General features: G+C 48.8%; 6 protein-coding genes across 6 annotated transcripts; 1 reads left to right on the forward strand and 5 right to left on the reverse strand.

Moving 5' to 3' along the window:
- Positions 1-345: 345 nt before the first annotated feature.
- Positions 346-2,032, reverse strand: N7489_001384 (putative mRNA processing protein (Mss51); the record flags this gene model as incomplete). Its single annotated transcript, XM_056707139.1, is given in 5 exon segments — positions 346-376; positions 432-605; positions 616-944; positions 1,015-1,091; positions 1,168-2,032. 5 exon segments carry the CDS (start codon positions 2,030-2,032, stop codon positions 346-348), a joined length of 1,476 nt encoding a protein of 491 aa, XP_056571441.1.
- A 318-nt stretch (positions 2,033-2,350) lies between these two features.
- Positions 2,351-7,973, reverse strand: N7489_001385 (ATP12 ATPase F1F0-assembly protein; the record flags this gene model as incomplete). The annotated part of the gene is made up of 6 exons (XM_056707140.1): positions 2,351-3,121; positions 3,191-3,544; positions 3,601-4,982; positions 5,044-6,253; positions 6,821-7,593; positions 7,682-7,973. The coding sequence occupies 6 exons, from the start codon at positions 7,971-7,973 to the stop codon at positions 2,351-2,353; spliced, it is 4,782 nt and encodes a 1,593-aa protein (XP_056571442.1).
- A 484-nt stretch (positions 7,974-8,457) lies between these two features.
- Positions 8,458-9,690, reverse strand: N7489_001386 (uncharacterized protein; the record flags this gene model as incomplete). Its single annotated transcript, XM_056707141.1, has 1 exon — positions 8,458-9,690. The coding sequence occupies one exon, from the start codon at positions 9,688-9,690 to the stop codon at positions 8,458-8,460; it is 1,233 nt and encodes a 410-aa protein (XP_056571443.1).
- A 2,189-nt stretch (positions 9,691-11,879) lies between these two features.
- On the reverse strand, positions 11,880-13,773 carry N7489_001387 (glycosyltransferase family 2 protein; the record flags this gene model as incomplete). The annotated part of the gene is made up of 4 exons (XM_056707142.1): positions 11,880-12,006; positions 12,324-12,615; positions 12,814-13,683; positions 13,736-13,773. 4 exons carry the CDS (start codon positions 13,771-13,773, stop codon positions 11,893-11,895), a joined length of 1,314 nt encoding a protein of 437 aa, XP_056571444.1. The 3' UTR covers positions 11,880-11,892.
- Positions 13,774-17,779: 4,006 nt separating this feature from the next.
- N7489_001388 (SSH4 family protein) lies at positions 17,780-18,724 on the reverse strand (the record flags this gene model as incomplete). The annotated part of the gene is made up of 1 exon (XM_056707143.1): positions 17,780-18,724. One exon carries the CDS (start codon positions 18,722-18,724, stop codon positions 17,780-17,782), a length of 945 nt encoding a protein of 314 aa, XP_056571445.1.
- A 552-nt stretch (positions 18,725-19,276) lies between these two features.
- Positions 19,277-22,013, forward strand: N7489_001389 (uncharacterized protein; the record flags this gene model as incomplete). The annotated part of the gene is made up of 2 exons (XM_056707144.1): positions 19,277-19,366; positions 19,422-22,013. 2 exons carry the CDS (start codon positions 19,277-19,279, stop codon positions 22,011-22,013), a joined length of 2,682 nt encoding a protein of 893 aa, XP_056571446.1.
- Between the last annotated feature and the right edge of the window lie 1,282 nt (positions 22,014-23,295).

Below are 23,295 nucleotides of genomic sequence, written 5' to 3' on the forward strand. Positions count from 1 at the left end.
TACTACTGTTAACGAGTGTAAGACTTACGAGCTTTACTTTTTTTTTCTTTTTAACTTTCGCAATTGATACATTCCATTGTGGCCACATCTGGCCGTTGCTTCATCTGCAATCTTCAAGTATGATGGGAGTATTTACTCCTTACAATCTAGTATGGATCCCTAGCTTCTCAATGAGAGCTTAGCTATGGCTTTATCCACGGCGTATTCTTGCCAAAACAAACTGAATCAAGCGCATCGATAATCGTGAATAACTTCGGAGAGGACTGAAACTGATCTTATCTACTACAATGACCCCAAGAACGGGCACCCCAAAAATATCGTACAGAAAGGAGACCTATAACTAGCCTACTCTTCTTTAGAGAAAGCAGCTTCGTATCTACCGCAGAACAGGTTAGCCAACGTCCCTCCACTCAGCAAAAGAAACCACATACCTCTTGCCTCGGAAGGCCCACAATCCCCAGTTTCCACAAGAAACATCATGAGGATCCTGGTCATTCAGGTCCCAGCGCAGACTGCGGAAGATATTCTCCCCGGGCTCAAGAAGCACATCGAACTCCCCACGACACTTCTCCCCCCACCCAGTTGATATCGCGCTCCAGATCCCACTGCGTATACCCAGTGCAGATGATAGGGACCTTCGTCTCAAGCAACTGAGGCAGCGTCTCCTCCCACTCATGCGAGCTAGCCGGGTGACCCAAACCGGGATGGAAGAGCATGAAGCAATCCAAGTAAGGATCAAAGGGGCCGAAATACTGCGCCTTGTTCATAGTGTGGAAGTAGTCCACGTAAGTAGTGATCTTCATCTGACCACCGAGTCTGTCCTCAACGATGCCGCCGAAGGGGTTCTCGGGCGTGCGCTCGGGAAGCGGATACTCCCCGTCTCGGTTCGCCATACTCTCCGGCCCGATGAAGATCAGATGCAGCAGGGCGCGCGGGTACATGTACTGCAGCTGCAGCCAGACGTCGCGGGGGGAGGGAGGACTCTGCGCGGGCGCCGAGGATGAAGATTCGTACCGGGGGCGCTTTCAGGCGGAGGCCCTTGACGTCGATGCTTTCACCGGCTTTGGGTGGGTGGAGGGTGTAGCGGAGGGCTGGGGATGGATTAGTTTGCTGTGTGGGGACACTGCTAGCAGTGCTCTGCTGCTTGTATAGGGGGTCGGGACTTACCACTGAGACTCTTCAATCCCTCCGGTGTGAGTCGTCCACCGGAGCGAACACTGTACGGGCTAAGCTCGTGTAGGACACTGCCGATTGTCTGGGGGTAGGTGAGCATGCGGGTAACCTGACGCATGGAGCGGTCATCGTTGATCGCCGCGAATTCACGGGTGTAGAGGTAAGTGTCCCAGTTAGTCATGTTGATAACGAAGTTGTCATCCTGAGGACCGGGGTAATGGAATTCGCGGAAGAAGCGGCCGGAGTGTAGGTCGTGGTCGTCCTCATTGATCTGGCGCAGAGTGTCACAGATCTCGAGGTGGGCCTCGAAGTCATCCATCCAATGACCCTCGGAGCAGTAGACTGGCACACCGCAATCGGGGCACTCGAAGTGCGAATGGGCCGGGGGCAGGTTTGTATCATCGGTGGTTTTTCTGGCTTCGGGGTCGTGCGGCGAGACGGCCGCGCGGGTTTGCTGGTGGCTTGGGTGAGGGCAGAAGGCGTTCTGCTTGATGAACTCGGCGCGCTTGCGAATTGCCGGCGAGGGCGAGTTCGAGAAAGAGTGGAACAGGTTGTCAGGTTTCAGGACAGCCCGAGGGTTGACGGAGTACCCGGTTGCCGTGTGAGCTGCCCGCTGGGTGAGGGGCGAAGGCGAGGACTTGGGAGCACAGCAGGTCTGATTGTGTGTGTGCTTGGGCTGCTCTGGGGCGTTGCCCAGCGATCGACCGTTGCGTTGTGAGCCAAAGCTGCGGATGAAAGACGGGGAGATGGGGCTTCTTCTCCGCGCGGTGGCGAGGCTCTGCAGGCGAGCCTGAGGGGCGGAGGCCCTGACTCCTTGACGGAGGACCTGTAGGCACTGGACACAAGTGTATCCTGCCATTGCGATGTCAATTGGTTGTGGAGGGGAAACTGATCACACCACGGATAGCTCTGGGGATGTTTTTGCGGCGACACGTGACTGATAACGACCCTTTATGTATGCACCTAGATCTTTAATTTCGGCTTTAAGTCCAATGTCGTCAGGTGTATTCTGTTGATTAGGTAAATTTAACATAGAGATATACCATTTGCTATGTATTCAGTTTTATCCAAATGAGCTCATGCCCACGAAAAAGCTATCCAGAAGTTCATTCGTTTATTTACGACAATCGAGTCTTGTACAAAGCCACCAGCCCAAAACAACAAGCCGAGTAGCCTCTCAGAAAATATCCTCAGATCGGGTCCAATCATGCGCATCTCTGGACTCCCAGTATTTTCCATTATGAGCCCAGAACTCCTCTCCAGTAACAGGACACTTGTCACGGACGAACCATTGCGGCTTGTAGATCTCGCCGCTGGTTTCGCGTTCTCTGCGCTTGGCACGCTGCTTCTCTTCAACACGGTGCTTCTCATCAGCGGCTAAATCATATTCACCATCTTCCATAGCACGCTGATCGGGTCGTCGTCTGGTATCGGTAGGAGGTAGCCACTCCTTCAAGGCCTCGGGGAAAGCATTGAGCGTGATGACGAATGGAGTCAGGTTGAAAGGTATACCAGTAGGACGAGCATGAGCCTGCCAGACCAAGAAGGTCTTAGCAGACTCGGGATCCTGACCCGAGACAGGTGCCTCAAAGCCGGGGGTGTGGCGTGCGTAGATCTTATCGTTCCAGCGGCCACCGATGCTCCACTTGGGGGAGCCTTCGCTGTCGACGACCTTTCCTGTCACCTGATAGGCCGATGAAGCCTTCCAGCCACGGGGCTTGAAGTCGAGGTAGCAGACTTCGCCGGTAGTCCAGTTTTTGATTTCCATCAGACCGTAGTTGTCCACTGTAGGGTTACCAGTGATAATGCCGATTACCGACGAGGTCACCTTCTTCCAGGTGTAGAGTTCCTCTCCACCGGTAGAAGGCCGCAGCTTCAGGAACCATGTGCCCAGCAGGTTGATATCGAAGGATTTTCCGTAGAACTTGGACTTGAGGGAGGATTCACCCTAACACATATTTCTGGTTAGCCTAGTCCTGCCCGCTGAACATCCAGTTACGAAATCGGATGCACTTACCCAGTAGTCCCATTTGGGCGATTCGGCCCACGCAGCTCCGATCGGTGGGTGGTGGCTGACTTGCTCCACAAAGAATCGATAGCCCTTGTCCGGACGCACGTACTCGAAAGTCTCACCCAGAAGGGGGTTGAAGGGCTTTGCGACACGGCCGATAGTCGAGGCATACTCACTTGCAGCATACGAGGCTACATAGACCAGGCGTTCCATTGAATCGGTCCGACCAGCAGCGATGTCAAGGAGGTCGGTATATTCAAGATCCTCAGCAACTCGTTGAAGTAGTGAAGTTGGTTCGTTGAAGGACACCGGGAGCGTCATCTTCGTCATGTCCTTTCCGATCATAGATTTCAGAATACTCTAGACTATTGTTAGCACTGGTAGAGAAAGGAAGAAAGCAAGCACCACAAACTTACCCATAAAGAGATCTTTGGTCGATCATCAGCATCCATCTTAAGTCGCTCTCTGATGGGATCTTCATAACCCTTAAAGGAGGGTGCAATGATGGTACTCTTCACAGCCCGAAGCTCAGCACTTTCATCTTTAGGTGGTTCCATATTGTTCTTCTCTGAGCTGTTCAAGTCCTCTACCTCGATTTCGCCGGCATCCAGAGCATCGAAGAATTCTTCTCCGTCCGATTCTGAATCGCACAGACTGCTGAGTTTGGAGTAGGTCGACGGATTGCGAGAGAGTGCGGGTATCGTGGATGGTTGCTTGGTAGGCTGATCTTGTTCATCGACCGTCTTGGGAATACCAGCTTCAGTTTGGCTGGTCTCAAGACTCTGGTTCTCTGTCGGCAAACGGGATGTCCCACCGGCGATAGAACGGCTACTGCCTGTTGCGCTCTCCAGGGCTTCCTTTAGAGCCCGCTTGGTTCGCTTCCGCTTCTCCTCAGACTCGCCCATCTTGGATTGCAGCTCCTCATGCTCGCGGGCCACGCGGGCCATGCTTTCTTCCCACATCTGACGAATAGACTCCTCTCTACTGAGACGGGACTGCCAATAAGAGTCTCGGTCGCGTGAGATCTTGAGCAGATTTTGCACTAGGTCCTTGAGGCTGCTGACTGCAGCTTCATAGGCACCGAGGGCCTGTTCGAGGGCTGGATCCGCGATGGTCATTTCCGGATTCTTGGATTTCTCGGCCTGTAGCGAGGCAGCCACATTGGCAAGAAGATCCAACTGAAGCTTCGCAGATTGTGCGGTAATGTTGAGAGCGTCCTTATCAGCTGCTGGCATCTCATTCTCGTGGCTTGAACCATAGTCGATAAATTCTTCATCCTCACCCTCTCCGTCCGGCGCAGATGTGACATGGCTGATTACTCTGTTCATGTCGTTTGGAGCAGTGACCTGGTCATAAGATCCGCCATAAGCGGAGCTATCTTCTTCTCCAGCTGGAATATCCAGGGTTGTGCGGGATGCATATGTGCTGAGCCTTGTGCCGCTGCTGCCACCGCCCAGAGACGGAGGAGCAAGACCCTTTGTGCTGGGCTTGTGAGAAAGGCCAGACTCCGATGGTGTATCCGCAGGGCGTCCTTCTGTCTGATCGATTTTAGCCTGGCGAAGCACCTCTGCATTCTTCGATCGCTGACGCTCCTCTTCCTTCGCTTCATCCTTGGCCCACTGGATGGCATTGTTGAGGGACCAGAACCAGCGTTTTGCCTCCACAACGTGGTTGGCTTTGAGGTGGTATTTGACCGATGACTTGCCGTGGATTTCAAAGCGCGTCTTGTCCTGCGCATCCATGTTAAGCCTAGCAATCTTCATGTTGATCGCACCGCGACAGGCAGAGCCTGCATCATCTATAGAGCATGTTAGCAGGGGTCGATGGGTCACGAGCGATGACAAGACTCTCCCACTTACCCTGATGTTTATAATAACTCAAAACTCCATCCTCCAGAACGAACCAGCGCAACTTGTACCCCGTTGTGTAATTCGTCCATTTCTTGAGATAACCTCTCATCTCACGGGCATCCTTGCCTGCAAGCGGGGCATCGCCAATCGAGACGCGTCCGGTAAGACCTTGGGCATTACTATTTCCGAGAATAGCCCTTTCCTGAATACCGCGCTGGGCAATAGCAGCCGCGGGTGATCTCTTCAAGAGAGCGCGGGTTTTATCATCTTTGGTAACATCCTGTGGTAGCTTCCCCTTCTTGTCGCGACGGAAAGGATCCGCACCATGTGTCAGAAGGATTTCAATGAGCTGCGCATCTTTATTTCTAGCACCCTCATGCAGAAGCGTGCCACCGGAATGAGCTGTCGTCGGATCGGTAACGAGGTCGTAACTGTTCACATCCATAATACCCTCCACACGAGGTTCCTCAAGCAAGGCTTCCAACCCCTTATAATCAGAGCTTCCAATCAAACCCTGAATTTCCTGGTTCTTGCTATCGATGAAGAGAGACCGCGCGAGCTGAAGCTGCTGGAAGATTTCAGGGGAACGGGCCAAATCGAGAGCCGTCTGACCCCGATAGTTGACAATGGAATCGTTGATAGATGGACGGTTTAGCAATTCGCGAACAAGCGGGCCCCGGCCTAGTTGGGCGGCAATGTGAAGTGGCGTGTTTCCATCCCGATCCCGCGAGTTGATATCGATGTCCTGCGCGTTGGACAACACATATTCCACGACCTGGGGTTCGGCGCACTGCAGAGCCAAATGGAGGACGGTCGTGCCGTTGAGGTAACTCACGCCCTGCGGGTCGATAGTATCCTTGATGGCCTTGGAGATGGCGGTGGTATCTCCACTGCGCAAGATCTCGAAGAGACGAAAGGTGCGAACGGACTGCTCGAGCGACATGCTGCCAGTCTCCATTTGATTCAAGGAAGGCAGGTCTTCGACTGTGTCCATATCCTCGGCGGATTCTTGAATGGGCGGTGGCGGACTCGGGTCTTGGCCTTGTTTGCGACGACTGTGGCGGCTGCTGCTGCGGGTGTGTTTCAACGAACCGGGGCTTGAGGAGGCGGAGGTGACCGAGGTGGTATCTCCGTTGTCATCGGGGTCTTTGTCTTCACCCTTGGACTTGTCGCGGTGGAGGAGGGCAAGTGCTATTGCGCTTCGAGAGCGTTTGTGTTTCTGTCTGAGAGACAGTGGCATGTCAGTACAAAGTCCGTACAAATTCCATATACCGCACCATGTACACCGTCCACATGTGACTGCTTCAAAAGGGTACAGGTTCAGGACAGATAGACCAAGTTAAGCCAAGGTATTTCCCCTCGGGGTCTCACATCTGTCATGATGCATGGTGAACCATGGAACGAGAGTTCCTAGTTCCAGAAACAAATGAAGACTTACCCTTCAGGTCGATCAGACATTCTTATAGCACACTGGACTGTGTCCAATACATCAACTGTTTGTCTGCTCAAGGTTAAAAAGACTTGGAATGAAATTCGGGGGTAGGGGTCCTTGTTTGGGGGGCAAATGATGCTGATCTCCGCCTTGGCATGAGTGTAAGGGTTGCGAGTCCCATCTTACTATGTTGTATACAAAATATTAAACTCATGGTAGTATCCAATGTAATACATGTAATACACGCATTTATGCAAAGCAAGGCCATACAGACCATCCAGGCCATCTATATCTATCATACAGTATAATACCCAATATACAAACGCTCGTAGCTCATCGAGTCTCCCCACTAACCAGGACCACAACACTGCCCAATTGTCGCTTCAAGTCTTCCTTTCCAACATCATGAGTATCCTCGACCTCACCCCACATATCAGTCTGCCAGGTTACCTCCAGACTCGAGGCCTCAGCCGCCTCCTCGATACCGAACTTCTTTGCCTCGGGTCGCTGAATGTGGCGGAAGTTCTCACTCCATTCCACGACCAGGCGGACCGCGATGAGAAGACTCTTGGAAGCGAGGATTGCCCGCTCAAGACCGGCCAGGTCAAACGCAGACAGTTCCGAAACCCAGGTGCAGATACTGTCTTTGGTGCCCTTGGGCTGAGAGAGAGGGAGGATGCTATTGGTGTCGAGGATAGGAACGATTTCAAGGCCAGGCCAGACCTTGGTGGACAAAAAGCTCATGACATTGCCCGCAATTCTCGTTTGAATCTGGCGAAGAGTCTCGATGGGCTTTCCGTCGGCCGTCGTCCGTTCCAGCACGTGCATTTGTCGCTCAGGCTCCCAGCACAGTAGAGTATCTGTATCCAGGTAACGCATGGCAGTTGTGATAATCTGTTTTCTGGTGGTGCTGTCACCCTCGGCATCTTCGCGGGCGATATCGGTGGCACGGGCTGCGAGGGAGGTCATGGGGATAGAGTGGCTTTTAAGGGCCTGCTGGGCGGAGGGCATCACATCCCACTCCAGCGCAACAGCGTGGGCGAGATGAGGCTTCGTGGATGGGATAGATAGGACTTCTTTCATCGGGGTTCGGACGGGTCGCTTGTCCAGCAGGACTTGATATCCGTCTGGATAGTGAAGTGGATGTGTTAGCTGACGAGCATTATAGAATGAGAATCAATAAAAAGAGATAGCCAATGCCCATTTCACTCATACCTAGCTTTCCATGCACATGGACATCCTTCCAAAACCGCTTCTTCAGCGCAGCAGTGAGTTTATATCGCGATGCTTCACTCTCGGAGGCTGGGAGCTCCGCATCTTTCGATTTTGAAGTATCCTGGAACTCTGCTGATGGGGTAGCCGGAGCTTTAGGAGGAGGACCGTGAGCCGTGACAGGGTGTGCAACGGCTGATCTGAAGGGAGACGAGTGGATGCGCCGGCATAACGAGACCGGGTGACGGGCGGCGGCGGATAGCTGCGACGGAAGCGCAGCGCGAGCAAAAGCCATTACTTAGAGAATCCCTTGGCAAATGGAGAAAGAAGAGGTTGGTATATTGTACAATTGGTTCCTGGATCCAAAGTCGGGAACTCGAACATTTCCGGGAAGTCTTGGCTCGCCACACGCGCCACATATCACATATATCTATTAGGTATGTACCTAGGTAGATAGGCTCTCTTACCAAGAGATCATTTACAAATACCAGACCTGTCAATATAAGAAAGAACCTTAACCAGCTTAAATACGATCTACGGAAAAGAAATTATAAAATAGCACCTATAGTGCAACATAGCAATTAGACCTAAGCTAAGAGATAGAATCACGATTCTCGATGGTTCACTCAGAAACGTAAAGTGTAAATCAAAGAGCGAGCAGTGAATATCAAAGCATAAGAACAAAGCAAACTAGAATTAGGGGATCAATAGACCGTAGGTATTAAGCAAAAGTAAAGCAAGAAAAGCCGGGGGTGGGGGAAGAAGAAATTGCAGCGGGATTATTCTTTGCGCTGAGGTCTCTCCCTGAATATAGTAGGAACCTCACGGAGTTGGGCGCCAACAAGCGAGGGCCCAATAATAAGAAGCAGCGGCTCCATATTGACAGTTGACAGCAAGCGGGCAAATGCTTCCCATGTCATTCGGACAAACACGCCGGCTGATGCGTTAGTCTCAAACGCATCAGTTATCTTTATTTGGAACTTGGCAGGCATTGTTTCAATCACTTTTTGGAAACCCCTTACCACTTCGGTAGCCTTGCCTTCGAGCGTGAGCATGATGAGCACTTGTGTTTCTCGGTTGTGGGGTCGTAGTGGCAGGCTTGAAGGCAAAGAAGGCCTTGGACTTGATTTAAGGTCAGATAATGACGCTCCCGAAGAAGAAATTCCAGAACCAGAAGTAGCTGCGACTTTGAACGGCAAAATGATCGGCTTTGCTCCACTGTGACTCGAGAATCGAGACATATAGGCACCAGCTGGAGTCTCCTTCTGTACTGCGTGAAATATCTCTTCGGTCGAAATAGACACTTGACCTGAATTGAAAATTGGTAGGATTGCTCGTGCGACACGTTGGGTGAAGGATATACCGGAGGTGCGCGATCTTGCCCATACGGGCTCGCCACAAGCAGCTAACACATGTGTAGAATTTGGAGAGCTAGTGATTGCACTTCCTGAATGACAGCAGTCGAGGATAGCGCAAAGATCCATAGCCAACCCATGAGGGGTCAAGCCACTTTGCACTGTGCTCCATGAAACTAGCTTCTTGCGATTCCGGCTAGAGAAATACAGCTCGTCCAAATTATTAATCACCCCATGGCCGGCGTATGAAAAAACGAGGAGAGATGGTTTCTGGTTCTTGAGCTTCGCTTTAACTGCTTTGATGAGCTGCAGGTTCAGGTCCCATTCAGGAATCGGGCTTTTGCTTTGAAGCACAAAAGTTTCGCAGGGAACGTCGAACATATCACGCATCATGGCAATAAACGTTTGATTGTCTTCCTTAGCGAGGGTGTTGTCGTCGTCCCAGTACACAGAAAACGCCAGAATGTTTGAATAATGAGTTCCTCTTGCTCTTACTGCCCTTTCTAGGGCAGCTTTAAGCTCTGGCACGGCCACTCTTTTGGAATTAACTCGGACCGGAATCTTTGAAGGTGATGTTTCATGAGACCGAGGCGATGATGCGGTTGGTGAAGTCATCAGGGCTGAAGTGGCGGGTGTCCTAGGCGCAGGAGATGCCATGATGCTCAAATTTGACTAAGTCGCGTAGAAACAATATGTTGAAGAAATATGAGCTCGATGGCAGGAGAGAAAATGAGAAGAGGTCTGTTGCTTTTCGAAGATTGGTGGTTGAATAGATGAGAACTGACGGTCAAAGTGAACTGAGAGTGAACTGAAAGTGAACTGAAAGTGAAAGTGAACTGAGAGATGATGTCCACTGAGATGAGGTTCACCACTGAGAGACGAGATGAACAGAGACCAGGTGGCTGGACGCAATATAAGACTGATAGTACGAAGGAAAATGAGAAGAAATCAGTTGCTTGTCTGAGAGCGGTGGTAAGGAAGAAAGATGAGGAGAAATCAGAAGGGCTAGGGAAATTATTTGTGTGAAGGTGTTGCAAGTTATGAAAGAGGAACAGGACACATCCAACAATCAATATAATATATGAAAAGATAAATATTTATCTCCCTGGACATAAATGGAACAGCTTACTATACATCCTATTACGTTCTATTCACTACGTCACATCCGAATTTTATACCTCGCGTACATATATGTAGCCATTTCTAAACTTAAAAGTTTATATATTCAATGTTAGGTTCAGCGGCTCAGCGCGCGCCTTTAGGGAAGAGTCGGTGTTAGCAGTGTCAGAGTCGCTAGGTATAGCAGGTTTGCTAAGTACGTCACCGGGTTTGAACCCAAGCTTTGCCATCATTTGGAATCCTTTATTATTAGGGTTGAGGGCTAATTTTCCCTAAAGCACGGCTACTAGGGTACGATGACCCGACTACAGATTGGGAAGATAGAAAGGCGCTTGGGAGTGAACTAGATCCGAATACCTCTACACTAGAGATAGAGCTAGTTAGAAGAAGATAATAAGGAGCTCGATGCCTTAAATACGCTACCTAGAGCTACCTAGGTAGCTAAGCGGTTATATAAGCTGGTTCTCTTTCTATAGGAGATATATCGGGTCCTCCACGGCTCGAAAGCTGAGACGCCAGGTTTTCCACGCCCGATCACTCTAGTAGAAACGCGATCTTAAGCTAGAAGGGTGCCCTAGCCTAACCGAGGAGGATTATAATTAAACCGTTTATACTATATAGGAATAGTCTTAACCTAGTAATTAGCTAACGACTTCTTACGAATATGTCTATAAAAGGCACGGATACGAAAGGAAAAGAAAAGAAGAAAAAGAAAAGCATTTATTAATACATGGCTTCGGTCCTCCTAGTTAAACCATAATATAACTATAGGTCCCATAAAAAAAGGTATACAAAATATAGATAAGAAGGGCAAAAAAAGGAAAATGTAGCTAACAGCCTTAACAAGAACTTTACTCCCTATGCAAGAGATCATACAATATATGTCGAGATCATTCATGCCCACACATCTTTAATCCCAACCGGGACCTGTACAATCTAAGTATCTATGTACCTTGTCTCACATATATTATATGTACTTACTCCGTACATATCAATGATCAGCTTTGGCGCTATTTTCTTACCACGTCCAAGCCTATTTGGGCTGGTTCTAGACCAAATAATCAAAATTGGGAACTATGACAAGACGCATTGCTCCCCGAGGTAGTTAGGGCTTTGTTCTTTATCTTCCTGGACAAATAGTATATATTCGAATCAATTAGAAATTATCTGCAGTTTGGAAAGCAAAAAGAGAAAAAAAACTAAAAGTCCAGAATACCACCTTTGCATCTAAGAAAAAGGGACAAAACGCTCTCACGAAAAACCCAGGGGAATCAAAGCTGAAAAGCAAACTGAAACGCAAAGAGTCAACAATTGCAAAAAGACGACATCCGCCCATGCTTTTGTAATTTACAAGAAGAGAAGGGGAAAAAAGGTCTCGAAAGACCTTTTTGTTTTTGATAGGCAATCATGTGCAGAGAAAAGAAAAACGGGCAAAAAGACGCCTCATTAGGGATTGACGTTGGAGAGGAGCATTGCCACTTCTTAGCTCGTATCACTCTCGACAACTTGGCGACACAGCCTGAACAGGGTAGAAGGTTTGGGAGAAAAAAAAGGATAAAGCCACGGCAGATCTAGAATCAAAGAGCATGTGGGTGTCGTCACGGCGTTTCGTCATGAATGATATAAAGGGCCAAGTCAATGGGCCAGATGTTGTCCCCTGTTCCCAGTACATCCAAGGGACATAAACCAATCCCCGAGGGAAAAGGCGAACAGGAAATGGACCTTCGAAATTCGAAAACCTCATTTGATGAGATATTGCGGGTAGTACGGTTGCTTCATTCGATCGGCATCCGTCCGCTTCTTCATACGCTCAGCATCGTAATCATCGGCGCCATCACGGCTACCCCATGTTGTCTGTAACAAAAAAAACTCAAAGTCAGCTCAGCTCTTGGATATATGGAAAAAGCATGCAAAAGATCAAATCAGAAACGCAGATAGCTGGGCGATCTGAAATAATCGGGAGAATAGAAAAATAGTGGGTAAACAGAGCTGCAAGCGGGAGGAGACGATGATCAAAGCGCTGTGATGCTGAGTTGTCATAGGAGAGGGGCTACGCTTGGATACACTCGGCGTATATGCAGATAAGAAAAATAGAAATAAATAAAAAAGAAATAAAAACAAGAAATGCAAAATAAAGGATAAAAGGAAAAAGGAAAAAAAATTGAACATACCACATTCAATGTCATTACGGCATACATCTTGATTGCGCCGTGGAAATAACCGAAGATGATCGATACTGGCAGCAACAGCACATCGACAGGATAGCGAAGATAATGACCCAACAGCTTAATCCACTTGCTAGTGAAGATCCAAAGGTAGAGCATAGTCATGGATTGATCGTGCAATGACTCTCCCCACGATCCAGTCGCCTTGTGACACAACCAAACAAGTAAAATGTCGCCTAAAAAGGCAGGCGGCGACAAAGTGGTCAGGTGAACGGCATAAGCGCTCCAGGGCTGACGACTATAGAAATTGTTAGCTCTGTTCTGCATTCTGCTTCAATCTTGTTTCATTGTTTCTCCAAGGTCACACCGAGGGCCTTACGCCTAGACCCTTTTTGACCCGATCAAAGAGAAAACCAACGAGATGGAGGGGGAAAGGAAGGGGGAAAAAAAGAAGCGAAGGTAAGACAACTCAAGGGAAGAGAAAAGTTGCACTTACTACCAAATGTGCTTCTCGTGAAACATCGAAGTCAAATTGCTCCGCCAATTACTTCTTGACCAGCGGGCGCATTGCTTCAAGAAACGAGGGTTGTCCTCGAGAGTAGTCAGCACCTCTGCCTCTGGGTGGTACTGCATATAAGTTTCCCATCCGTGCGAGACCATCCAACGGGTGATAAAGTTGTCATCGTCGGCGTTGAGTTGGTACTTGCCCCACCACCACTCCTCATTGGTGAAAGCATAGGTGAAGGCCTCATTCTGCAGAATTTGTGTCCGATACGCAACCGTCCGTCCCGACATGCAGGGAAGTCCGCCATCCACATGGGTAGTCGCGCCGCAGTCGAAGTTGCGTCGTTCCAGGTACAAAGCACCCAAGAAGCCCCAGACGCGCTGTGAGAGGGTCGGCGCAATGGCCCGGCGCAATCGCTGGCAGGTGACCACCCCGCCGTATTTCTCGTCCTTTTCGAAGGGGGCCAGGATCCAGGGGAGGAGAGTCCGTGGCCAGCTCACGTCGTCATCGGCAAGAAGGGTAATGGCAGTCCGGACCTCGGGAATGGCTCTGGTCATTTGGCGGCGCTTGTTGGGGTGTTTGACTGTGAACAGACGGATTCGGGATTTCGATGCTGGCATGGCGCTCAGCATCTGCTCGGCCTTGGTGCGATTGGCCTCGATTGTCACCAGGAGCAATTCGAAAGGTTGATTGTCGAGAATTGTTCGGATTGTCTCCACCAGCTCATCTCCGCACCCCTCCAATGATGGAATAATCACTGTCACATCTTGTGATGTCAGTTTGGGGTTCTCCGGTGGTGGGATTGGCTTGAATGTCCAAAAGGAGAACAAGTTGAACACGAGTCGGGTGTAGCGATAGAGACTGGTTACTTTGTTAGCTACTGGTCGGATTGAGCTCCCAAAAGTGTACTCACAAGAGTGTGACGAATGCTCGCAGAAACGGAAATGCCATGGTGTGAAGCTTGACCCCACGGAACCCTAACTGATTTTCTTGGGGAACCTCTTTTTAGAGATGCAGAGAGGTATAAGCATCCAATGCGCTATACCTATTGACCAAGTGCGGTGGTCAATTGCCTCTGTAGGCTTAGTCAATCCAAGTCTTAACGAATGTCAAGGAGACAATGCTTCCTTCGAATTAAAAGGAAAAGAGAAGGGGAGAAAAAGAGAAAAAGAGATGAGCGCTTCGATTGAAGGGAGGGAGAGATTAAAGTAGGAAGGAAAGGCAGCACATGCGATGAACTAACAAAATAAATAGGATAATATAGAATAATATTAATCGAAAATATAATAAATGTATTTTTTTAAAAAAAATTATATATATAAACTAACTAAAAAAAAAAAAAAAAAGACCATCCCCGAACTAAAAAGCTATGCCCCAGTCTTGATTGTCGTTTTGAGTGTGCTGCAGGTGGTCTTTTGCCTCGTGCGTCAGAGACCCTGGATCTAGTCCTGTGGAGGGGCCCATGCAGAGTATTGATTTACGTATTTTACATTATATATTTCTGTATATATACGGACTCCGTATATATATACAAAAATATATACATACTTTATGGGTTTGAATCATGTGGACGAATATATCAGCATGATAAAGATTCAAAATGGAAGTCCACCTGGGCAGCTTGAGCATGAGCATGCCCTGTGGGGAACATATGCATGTACCTTTCGTTATTTTTTTTGGATTTATACTTTTTTTATTATGCTAAACTCATTTAGTGATTTTATAAAAATATATAAAAGATCTAAAACATAAGATCGTGGATAGGCAACCGTTTGGGTTGGATGCATACCACCTGTTATTCTTCCAATGCAACCCGAAGGTACTTTGTTCTCAGGTACCAATCTATTCTTTTTATGTCGGTAAAAAGGCACAGTTCTAATGGAGAACATATCCGATGCAGCTCTTCACGGAACTCCAACTCCTCCAGGACCGGAGCTCATAAGACGTTAGAGATAACTCTATTTATATACATATATGTATTCCCGTTATGCTGTGCGATACTTCTATTGATAAAGAGGTGATTTGTGGAACAATTGCGAAATTTAGACACTACTTGCACTAATTAGCGTGGTCCGCAGCAGAATGGAGCAAAGGTACTCCGTACTCGGGCTAGTTTTTTTCTTTACGGAGCAAGACCGATTAGCGACTACTAGTAACATGCATATTGGTCGGAACAAAGTGCCTGTAACTTGGAGATAAATGCTTAATACATGAATATGTACGGAGTTTAAAAAGAGTCGAACTGACAAAAAGACAAAGACAAAAATACGGGTAATCCGTAATCCTGGTGGCGATCGCTAAAGTGCCCGTGTAACTGCTCAGTGGGGCAATGGGATTTCCCAAGGTCATCTCCATACGTACATTACTAACAGGTTGGCAAAGATATGAAAAAGGGAAAATATGGGAAAACCTGAAAAAGGCAATGTCGCCTGATTGCTTTGAGAAGGGCAACCAGCTGCCTCGAAGGTAAATCTCCCCGGTATACACTGGAATGTGAAAGTGAAATGGACCGTGCTCACATTAGTATAGCGCATAAAAAAATATCCAATATCCCACACTATAACACTAACCAATACTAATCTATACTATATACATCTTGGTCTATAGTTACTACTCAATCATGTAGTCTCTGCTAAATTCAGACACATCCCCGAAACCAGGATCATGATTGGTATCATCAACCCGGCCATCTCCTCCTTTCATAGGAGACAACCGCTGACTTCGCGCCAGTGTCGCTTTGGCGTCTAAAAGGTGTTCCAGCCTTAGCGGAATGGGGGCACGGCCGGTGAGGATTGGAATTAATGCATCTGCAGAAGGCCTATTTTGGATATCTTTTCGGTTGTGATCGTCCAGACTCGCAATCTAGTACTTTTGTAAAAATGGCTAAGACCTCTCTTTACAGGGTTCTATAACTGGCAATTCATTGGCATTTCTTTCCCGTTCATTTTCTTTTTTTTCCTTATCTGCAACAGTTCCATCTGGGTTCTCTGCATATGCATATTCCGTACCTTGTATCTTTAGCCCCGTTTATTTCTTTCTGTCTCCGGCCGAGCCGAAAAGGACTTGAAAAGTACAAAATGGCCACGGTCTCCGGCCGTGGCCAGATCACGTCTTGAGTGAAACAAACGCGTATCTCGGCTGCACGGACTCCCAGTAGTGTATTGCACCCGCTCCAACCCCACCGAGCAGCCGGGAATGGCCGGATTTCTATTTCACTTTCAATATTATGATTTGTGAAAAAGAGAGGGGGAAGGTATTGTGGGTTTGGGCGCATAGACCCGAGGTCAGTCCGGGATATCAAAATCAATAGGTGGGGGCCAAACGGGAACTGTCACGGGAAAAAGGGGCGATGACATGCAGTCGATCAGACCAAATTTCCCCTTCGGCCAAACCCATTTCAAGATAATATTTCTCTTACCCTTTCGAGGTTTAGTTCAACTCTTTCCTACCTTACAATATAGCAGAATATTATTCAGAAATTTAGATCGGCTGTGGGGGGGGATTCGTAACTTTTTGAGTGGATCGAACAAAGATACTTAGTACATATGTAGAACACAACCCCATTGTGTTCTATTTACCCCTCAGTAGAGAGGGAAAAAGCAATTCATATAACATGTAACATCCATAGAATAAATATGTCAAGGTGATGTACAAGATAGGAGCCCTGGCGCTAATATGAGCCCGTGTTCCCCTAATGCCCCCAATGTAAATGGGATGATATTAAGGGTATAACTCAAGGTGGAAACATCCGTGCCATTCTAGCCGCTCTCTGGTGGGTTTGGGTTAGTTGCAGAAAATGGGCTTTTGGTGGCTGGCAGTCTCGGGATTATCACTTCGCTTCTCCACCTGTATTGCAATTACCGTACGGGTATTTTAATGGAGAACACAAGGTCGGCTTCTCCATTTAGAGATACATTGATGGATATTTGTACAATATCTCAGTTATCTTGGCTATCCCTATAACGCTTGACTTTGAGGGGCAAAGTCAAGCGTTATAGGGATAGCAATCAACTCTCGGAGATTGCGGCTCCTTCGTACTAATCACGTCTTATGAACCCCTGGGGATGTCAATTGATATGCAGATACGAATTAAATGAATAGTCGTTTAACGAACATGTTTAGAAGAGCAACGAGCCTTATCTCCGTATTGCTGTCAGTGCGCACTACTCTTTGTTAGTACGGGGGTCATCTAGCTACATGTATATTTATCCCAAGTCTCAGCCTCACTTGCACTCTGCTCATTTCATTGCTAACCCGTCTATCTTCTATATAGTTAGTTAGTTACTACTTCCACTAGTTATCATACATATATACATGTACGTATAAAATAGGGTACGAACTCCCTGAAACTGCCCAACCGCCAATATCTACATATGCAAAAGGACAAAGATCGCAATGCACTCGGCGCATCCTGACGTCAAATAAAACGATTACTGCCGTTCATGCAGCTGGGATAGACCGGGGACCATACGGAAAAGCGGCAGAGATGCACCTGCTCATCAGACGGTCGTTGTAGCGGAACTGCACCTCGTGCATCCCCCCGGCCACTAATGCGCTGCAGTTACTAGGAAGGCCGAGGGTATTAAATGAAAAATAAAAATACCTTTCTAGAACACACGTGCAGGGTCTCGTTTACGCTATGCAGGGTATGTAGCCTCGGCGTGGGCCGTTGAAATAGGCCGTGTAAATTAGTTAGGCATCGAGATGTTAGCTGCTTTTTGGCTTGGCTTTGAGATGTTCTTTGTCTTAGCCTTTCTGATTTAATCCGTGTTGAATTTAATAGTTGTGTTATCAAGCTGTACTAGCTAAGCATACCAAAAGCCATACAACACAAGTCATAAGCCATACCTACGCCATAAAGCATAAAGCAAAAAGCAAAAAAAAAACCCCCCGTTCAGCCCTATGACCTGACCCTCGTGCCCTCCTTACTTCCGAAAGATACTTGGCAGACATCACTTCATTCCTTCCATAGCCAGCCTGCAGGGTCAAAACAAGACTCGAAATCGACGCCACCGAACAGGCCAATCGCCCCATAGAGGTCATAGTCCCCTTCCAAGCCCTCAACACCCCCAGAATCCGCATCGACCTCTTCATGCAGATCCCAGCCCCCAGATCGGCATCCATTCCGCGTGAAGAAGATATGCACCTTGCATCTCTTAGTCTTCTTATCCCCACTGCAGATATTCTCCGGCAGCTCAAACTCCATCCCCAACCCAACCGTCTCACCCACCTTGAAGGCCGTCGTAAAATCCCGACCCCCAAACGAATCGTTCACAAACCGACACCCATCATCCGAGAACACCCCCAACCCACCTCTCTCCCAACCAGGCGATCTCCACGACGGATAAGGCTGCGCAACAAATCCAATCGAAATCCCACTACAATCCTGCGGTGTCGGCCCCGCCCTCAACGCCAGCAACTTAACCTCAAAGTAGATGGTCTTCTTCTGCTCACGCACAAACGGCGAGTCCGCAGCGGGGAAGTACATGGGCAGCTGGGTAAGAATGACACAATCCCCGTTCCCGTCGCCACTGTGTCCACGCCAGCGGCCGCGCGCAACAGCCGAAACATGGCCACGCAGCTCGGCTGGGTGTACGGGTCGAAGATCGTGGGCCTGCACGTCGTGGTAGACGGCGGTTGAGGGCTGGGTTGGGAGCCAGAGGGGTACGGAGTCGCAGAAGTCGTGGGCGCGCTGGGCGTCGTCCTCGGAGGCGTTCCCCGTGCCTGAGATTAGATAGCCGGTGATTGGGGGTGGTGGGAATGTCGCTGTGTCTGGGACTGCTTCTTGCCAGTTGTGATATGGAGGTGGGTTGGAGGAAGGGTCTGTCTGTGGGGTACTGGAGTTCCCCCAGGATTGTTGTGATGCATCATAACTTGGCGGGAGGTCGTGTTGGTTGGACATTGTGTAGCTCTCTGTAGGTTTTGTATCGAGTAATAGTTTTAAGGCTCAAAGGGTTTTTGTTTTTTATTTATGGGGAGATGTAAAGGTGAGATTCTCGATGCCAAGCGGAGGGGTGCGAGGAGTGCGAGGAGTGCGACTGTTGGATTCTCTCATTCTGACAGTTTCACAATTTCAAGAGTTTAGAATTAGACTAAGGATCATTTTATCACTTTCTTCATAAATGTACAGTTATGTAGTGTATAAATCTACAGGTCAGGATAATAAATAAATAAAAAAGCTAAGAAGCTAAGAATAGCTCTGTGGAAGGTTTCAGCTGCAGCAGATTTGGAATTTCTTCGATTCCCGACTGAACGCAAATTCTCTTTTTCCTTTGTATTTTCCTTTGGCCTTGGGCCTTTGTCTCTCGTTTTTGTTTCTCTGACTTACTCACATCCCACGTCTCACGTCTCACGCCTCACGCCTTACGATTCTACGATTCTACGCTCCCTCGATCTACTGTTTCCCGTTCAATGTCACTCTCTTTTCACGTTCGCTAAACCAATCTGCCAAACAATGGAGACCTTCTCCACCGATCCGCCCCGCAGGGCCCGTCGATCCTCCATCTCGGACCACATCCACCGCGTCTTTAGCAAATCTATCGATGTAAGTCACAGTGAAAAAAGAAAAAAGAATTGGAACTTGATTTGACCCCTTGAAGAGACAACACAGTCAAAATGGCGAATTCGTTCCCCCAGTTCCCTTTCTCGCTCGCGAAGCTCTCGCACATGAGACAACCGATAATAATCCCTATGCGAAGCACGCCTCGTACGATGAGACAGGGCCCAGCTCGTTCTCTTACTCCTCCAACTCTCGTTTGCCCTCCACCGGTACACCTGGCTCAAGTGTATCAGTCACAAACGGGGCTGGGCAGGATGGTACTCCGACCCAAATGACGCCCTTGGCTACCCGTCCCAATGAAGATGATGACAATATCTGCAAATCGCCAGCCTGGGGTAAACCCAACAAGAAAGAAAAGCGTGTCACAAAGCGCCTGGAAGCCGAGAGAAAGGAACTAGAGAAGCGCTTGCTAGCACTTGAGGATTCTCAATCCAAGGCCGACCTTGGAACCTACGAAAGATCCTCTCGCCGTCTGACCAAGAAACAACCTGTGGGCAGCTCAAGCAGAAGCTCCAGCGCAAATGCAGAACGTCCGAGATCGTCAAGTGGCCTGTCCTCGATATTCCGGCGATCGCGCCGGAATTCAAATTCGAGTGAGCAAGACTTTCCGTCTGCCGAGTTTAGCCAGCTCAGGACAGATACGAACCCACCCTCTCTGCCTTTGACCCTACCGGAAAGGTTTGGAACGGCTATCACTCGGGAGCTACAGTCCAAGCATGGCACCGCACTGAATCTATCCGCTTCTAACAAAATGCCAAAACCAGTCCAGCACAACCGTTTGCACACCTCGGCAAAGTCTGATGATCTTCGTGAGAACTGGAGGATGGCTGAAGCCTGGAAGACAAAGGACGGCCGTGAGTCCAATCGGTCCGTGTCAGAGCAGATTCCCATCGGTAGTCGGACCGTGGTTGGAAACGGGACTCGACACGGCGTGACACTAGCATCCTCCGGTGATCTGGATAGGGAGTTGTTTTCCGCAGCTCTGAAACATGACAGGAAGAGTATGCCTACGGCAGACCATCCCCACGATCGTCTGACTCGCCATGACCGTTCTGTCAGGGCTACTAGCATGCCAATGTCGCAAAGCTTGAGTCAGCCTAACTTCCTTTCATCTGGTCATCCTGATTCGCCTACCATTACCACGGCCCGTCAGTTGCAGGAGATGGTGACACCTCCAGAATCTCCAGACAATTCGTCAAGTCCATCCAGTGTTAGGTCTTACCAACCACTTAACCCAGCACAAACAAATTCCACGGGGAACCTTGCCAGGAAGAACCGAGTTGATCCCTTCCCACGAGCATACAAGTCGTCTCCCCTCGCCCTGAATCCTGCAAATACGGATGAATCATCCCGGAATGATTCCAAGATTCCGAGACCACTGACAACACAAAACCTTAACCACGATGCCTCATCCCAGGCATCACACTCCCCCACTCAACCTCATCCCGAGGATCGAGGAAGAAGCCGGTTGCCTATCGCTTCTTCGCATACCCCCAAACGAACCTCGAGTCGTTTCAAGGAAAACTTCCAAGAGACCCAGCAATCGATCGAACTGCCACAGATTCCTGTCAAGAGCGAAAGACGGAGTCTCGAGATTCGAAGAATGCCAACCACGTCAACTGATACGCTCAGAGAAATCCCGGCGTCTCCTTTCCAGGTAGCAGTCAGGTCTCCATTCCATGCAGGAAGTGTTTCGCCCATCGAGAGAAACAGCCGAACATTTAAAGATCTGACCGATGACACTTACACTGTCCCTGCGAGGTCTCCCCGTCGCGCTTCTCGTACTTCCGCCGAACTCCCAGGGAATATCCTTGCTGTTGGAGGACCCGGTGGGTTCATACCAGGACATAGCCGCACTCCTTCACACAGCTCCTCCCACGACGGTCATTCAAATTATGACACTGCTGACGAAGATACACCTGAATCCCCTGGATTCAAACGCGATTCGCTGACTCGCGTGGATACCAGTCCCTCGATCCCTGCTGTTGAAGCGCCAACTGCGCAGGAGTCCCCCGTCAGTCCACTCATTCAACCCAGTACCCAACCCAGCGCTCAGCCCGGCATCCAATCTGGCACGCAGCCTATTCAGCAGGCTCGCTTTCATTCCGATGCCTCTGGTGGCATACAGTACAGCCCTCAACCTGACACTCAGCCCGACCTTCATCCCGGTATGCAGGCCAGCACGCAAGCAAGTAGCCAAACCGGCAGCCCCCAAACCCGACCGGGTCCCATGAGCATACTCAAAAGAAGATCTCAAAAAGCGAAAGAAGCCCGCAGCCCACAAACCATCGCCAAGGTCTTCGTGATCTGCTGCCGCTGCAAGTACTGGCACGACCCACCGTCGGAAGTCTACGCGCGTCTGGCCTGCCCCGAGAGTCAAGACTCAGATTCCAAGTTGGGCAAGTCCCGTTCCAAGAAGCAACCCGACACCGGTATGCGCAAGCTGACAGGTTCACGATCTCTGCCATTCGGTCAATTCCCGGCCCCTCATGCTGCCCAGGGCATGTCCGATCTACGGCCTGCACCTCTTCTACCTCGCAAGGTGACCTGCTGCTGGTGTGGACATAATATGAGCCGAACTTGCTGTGAGGGTTGGGCTACTGTTGTTGAGATGCATGAACGGCATCATTGAGTGTGATGGGGTTCACAGGCTTCGATGACACTTATTTGAAAACATTTGCAAGCTATCTATGACATGAACGATTACCATGATGTTATGATTTATTTCTTCCGCTCCTCTCAGTTCCATGTCTCGTGTTTGGGATTCCTGCATCTCAATCTGCACCTACGTCCTTGATGGTTACAATCTTTGGGCTATCTTACAGACAGTTTCCCATAATTAATTGAATGAAATGTATGTGAATTGAAACAGGACTTTAATTGAAGCTGCATGTCTTAGACTGTAAATGTATTCAGTGACCTCCTAGGTGACTAGCTACATAATGAAAGAGGATGTGATTAAACACCCCCCATGTATTCCGTGGGACCTGTCAAGTGGCTATGGAGTCCAAAGGCTCAGCCACGACTTTGTCAAAGCACTTCCACGAGAAAGCCCGGTTTGTTTTGGGTGTAGACCTATGTGGACCTCAACAACCTTGGTAATGTTGACGTCTTTATGTATAGGTGATGCACGGCCCTGGCTCGCCTATACGATCTCATGGGGGCTACGGAGAGACCGTGATCGAGAGGGCTGGAGAGAGGAAGAATGAAGAAGGAGAGAAGAGGAGGAAAGATGAGAGGAGTCCTTTTATACCAACACGTACCTTCCTAAAGTGAGCACCTGCGTTGCACCTTCTCAATGTCACACGTCACTTGCCCAATTCATACAGTTCCTATAGAAACATTTGGAAATCCTTCATTTTCACCTTTCTCGTTCCTGCCCTGATGCATCTTCACACTTACGGCACGAATGATGGGTACTATTCTAAAGTTTTCTGGCCGTCACCTCATGTGCTCTATACACCTGTACATATAGCATATATCTCGTCCTCTATATCCCATACAGTAGGGAAGAAGAAGAAGAAGAAGAAGAAGAAGCTTTCCCACTATATATTCCCTACATTTTTACCATGTCTTCAGGCTCTACATTGAACAAAAAGACATCAAGCTGGCCCATCTATTGCCTAAGAGCATGGACCGGGAAGAACTACGGTGTTTGCTTTGTAGTAGGTACTTGTAGCTATCTTACTTATTGCCATCATTAATTTCCTGACAACAATGCGCTATACCCCCTTTTTCGAGCATCAACTCTTGAATATGCAATTTGTAGGAGATTCTTAGGTCTGTTAGTGTCTAAGTCAAGAACAAGTCGATATGTCCTCAAAGTGGCAGAAACTGGGCGGTATAGATATGCTGAGTCATCATTTTTCTTTCCCTATTTTTTCTTCTTTTCTTCGTCAACTTCCTCTGGACAC

The sequence above is a fragment of the Penicillium chrysogenum genome (assembly GCF_028827035.1).
Source record: "Penicillium chrysogenum strain IBT 35668 chromosome Unknown utg000001l_segment0_segment0, whole genome shotgun sequence".
Classification (NCBI taxonomy): domain Eukaryota; kingdom Fungi; phylum Ascomycota; class Eurotiomycetes; order Eurotiales; family Aspergillaceae; genus Penicillium; species Penicillium chrysogenum.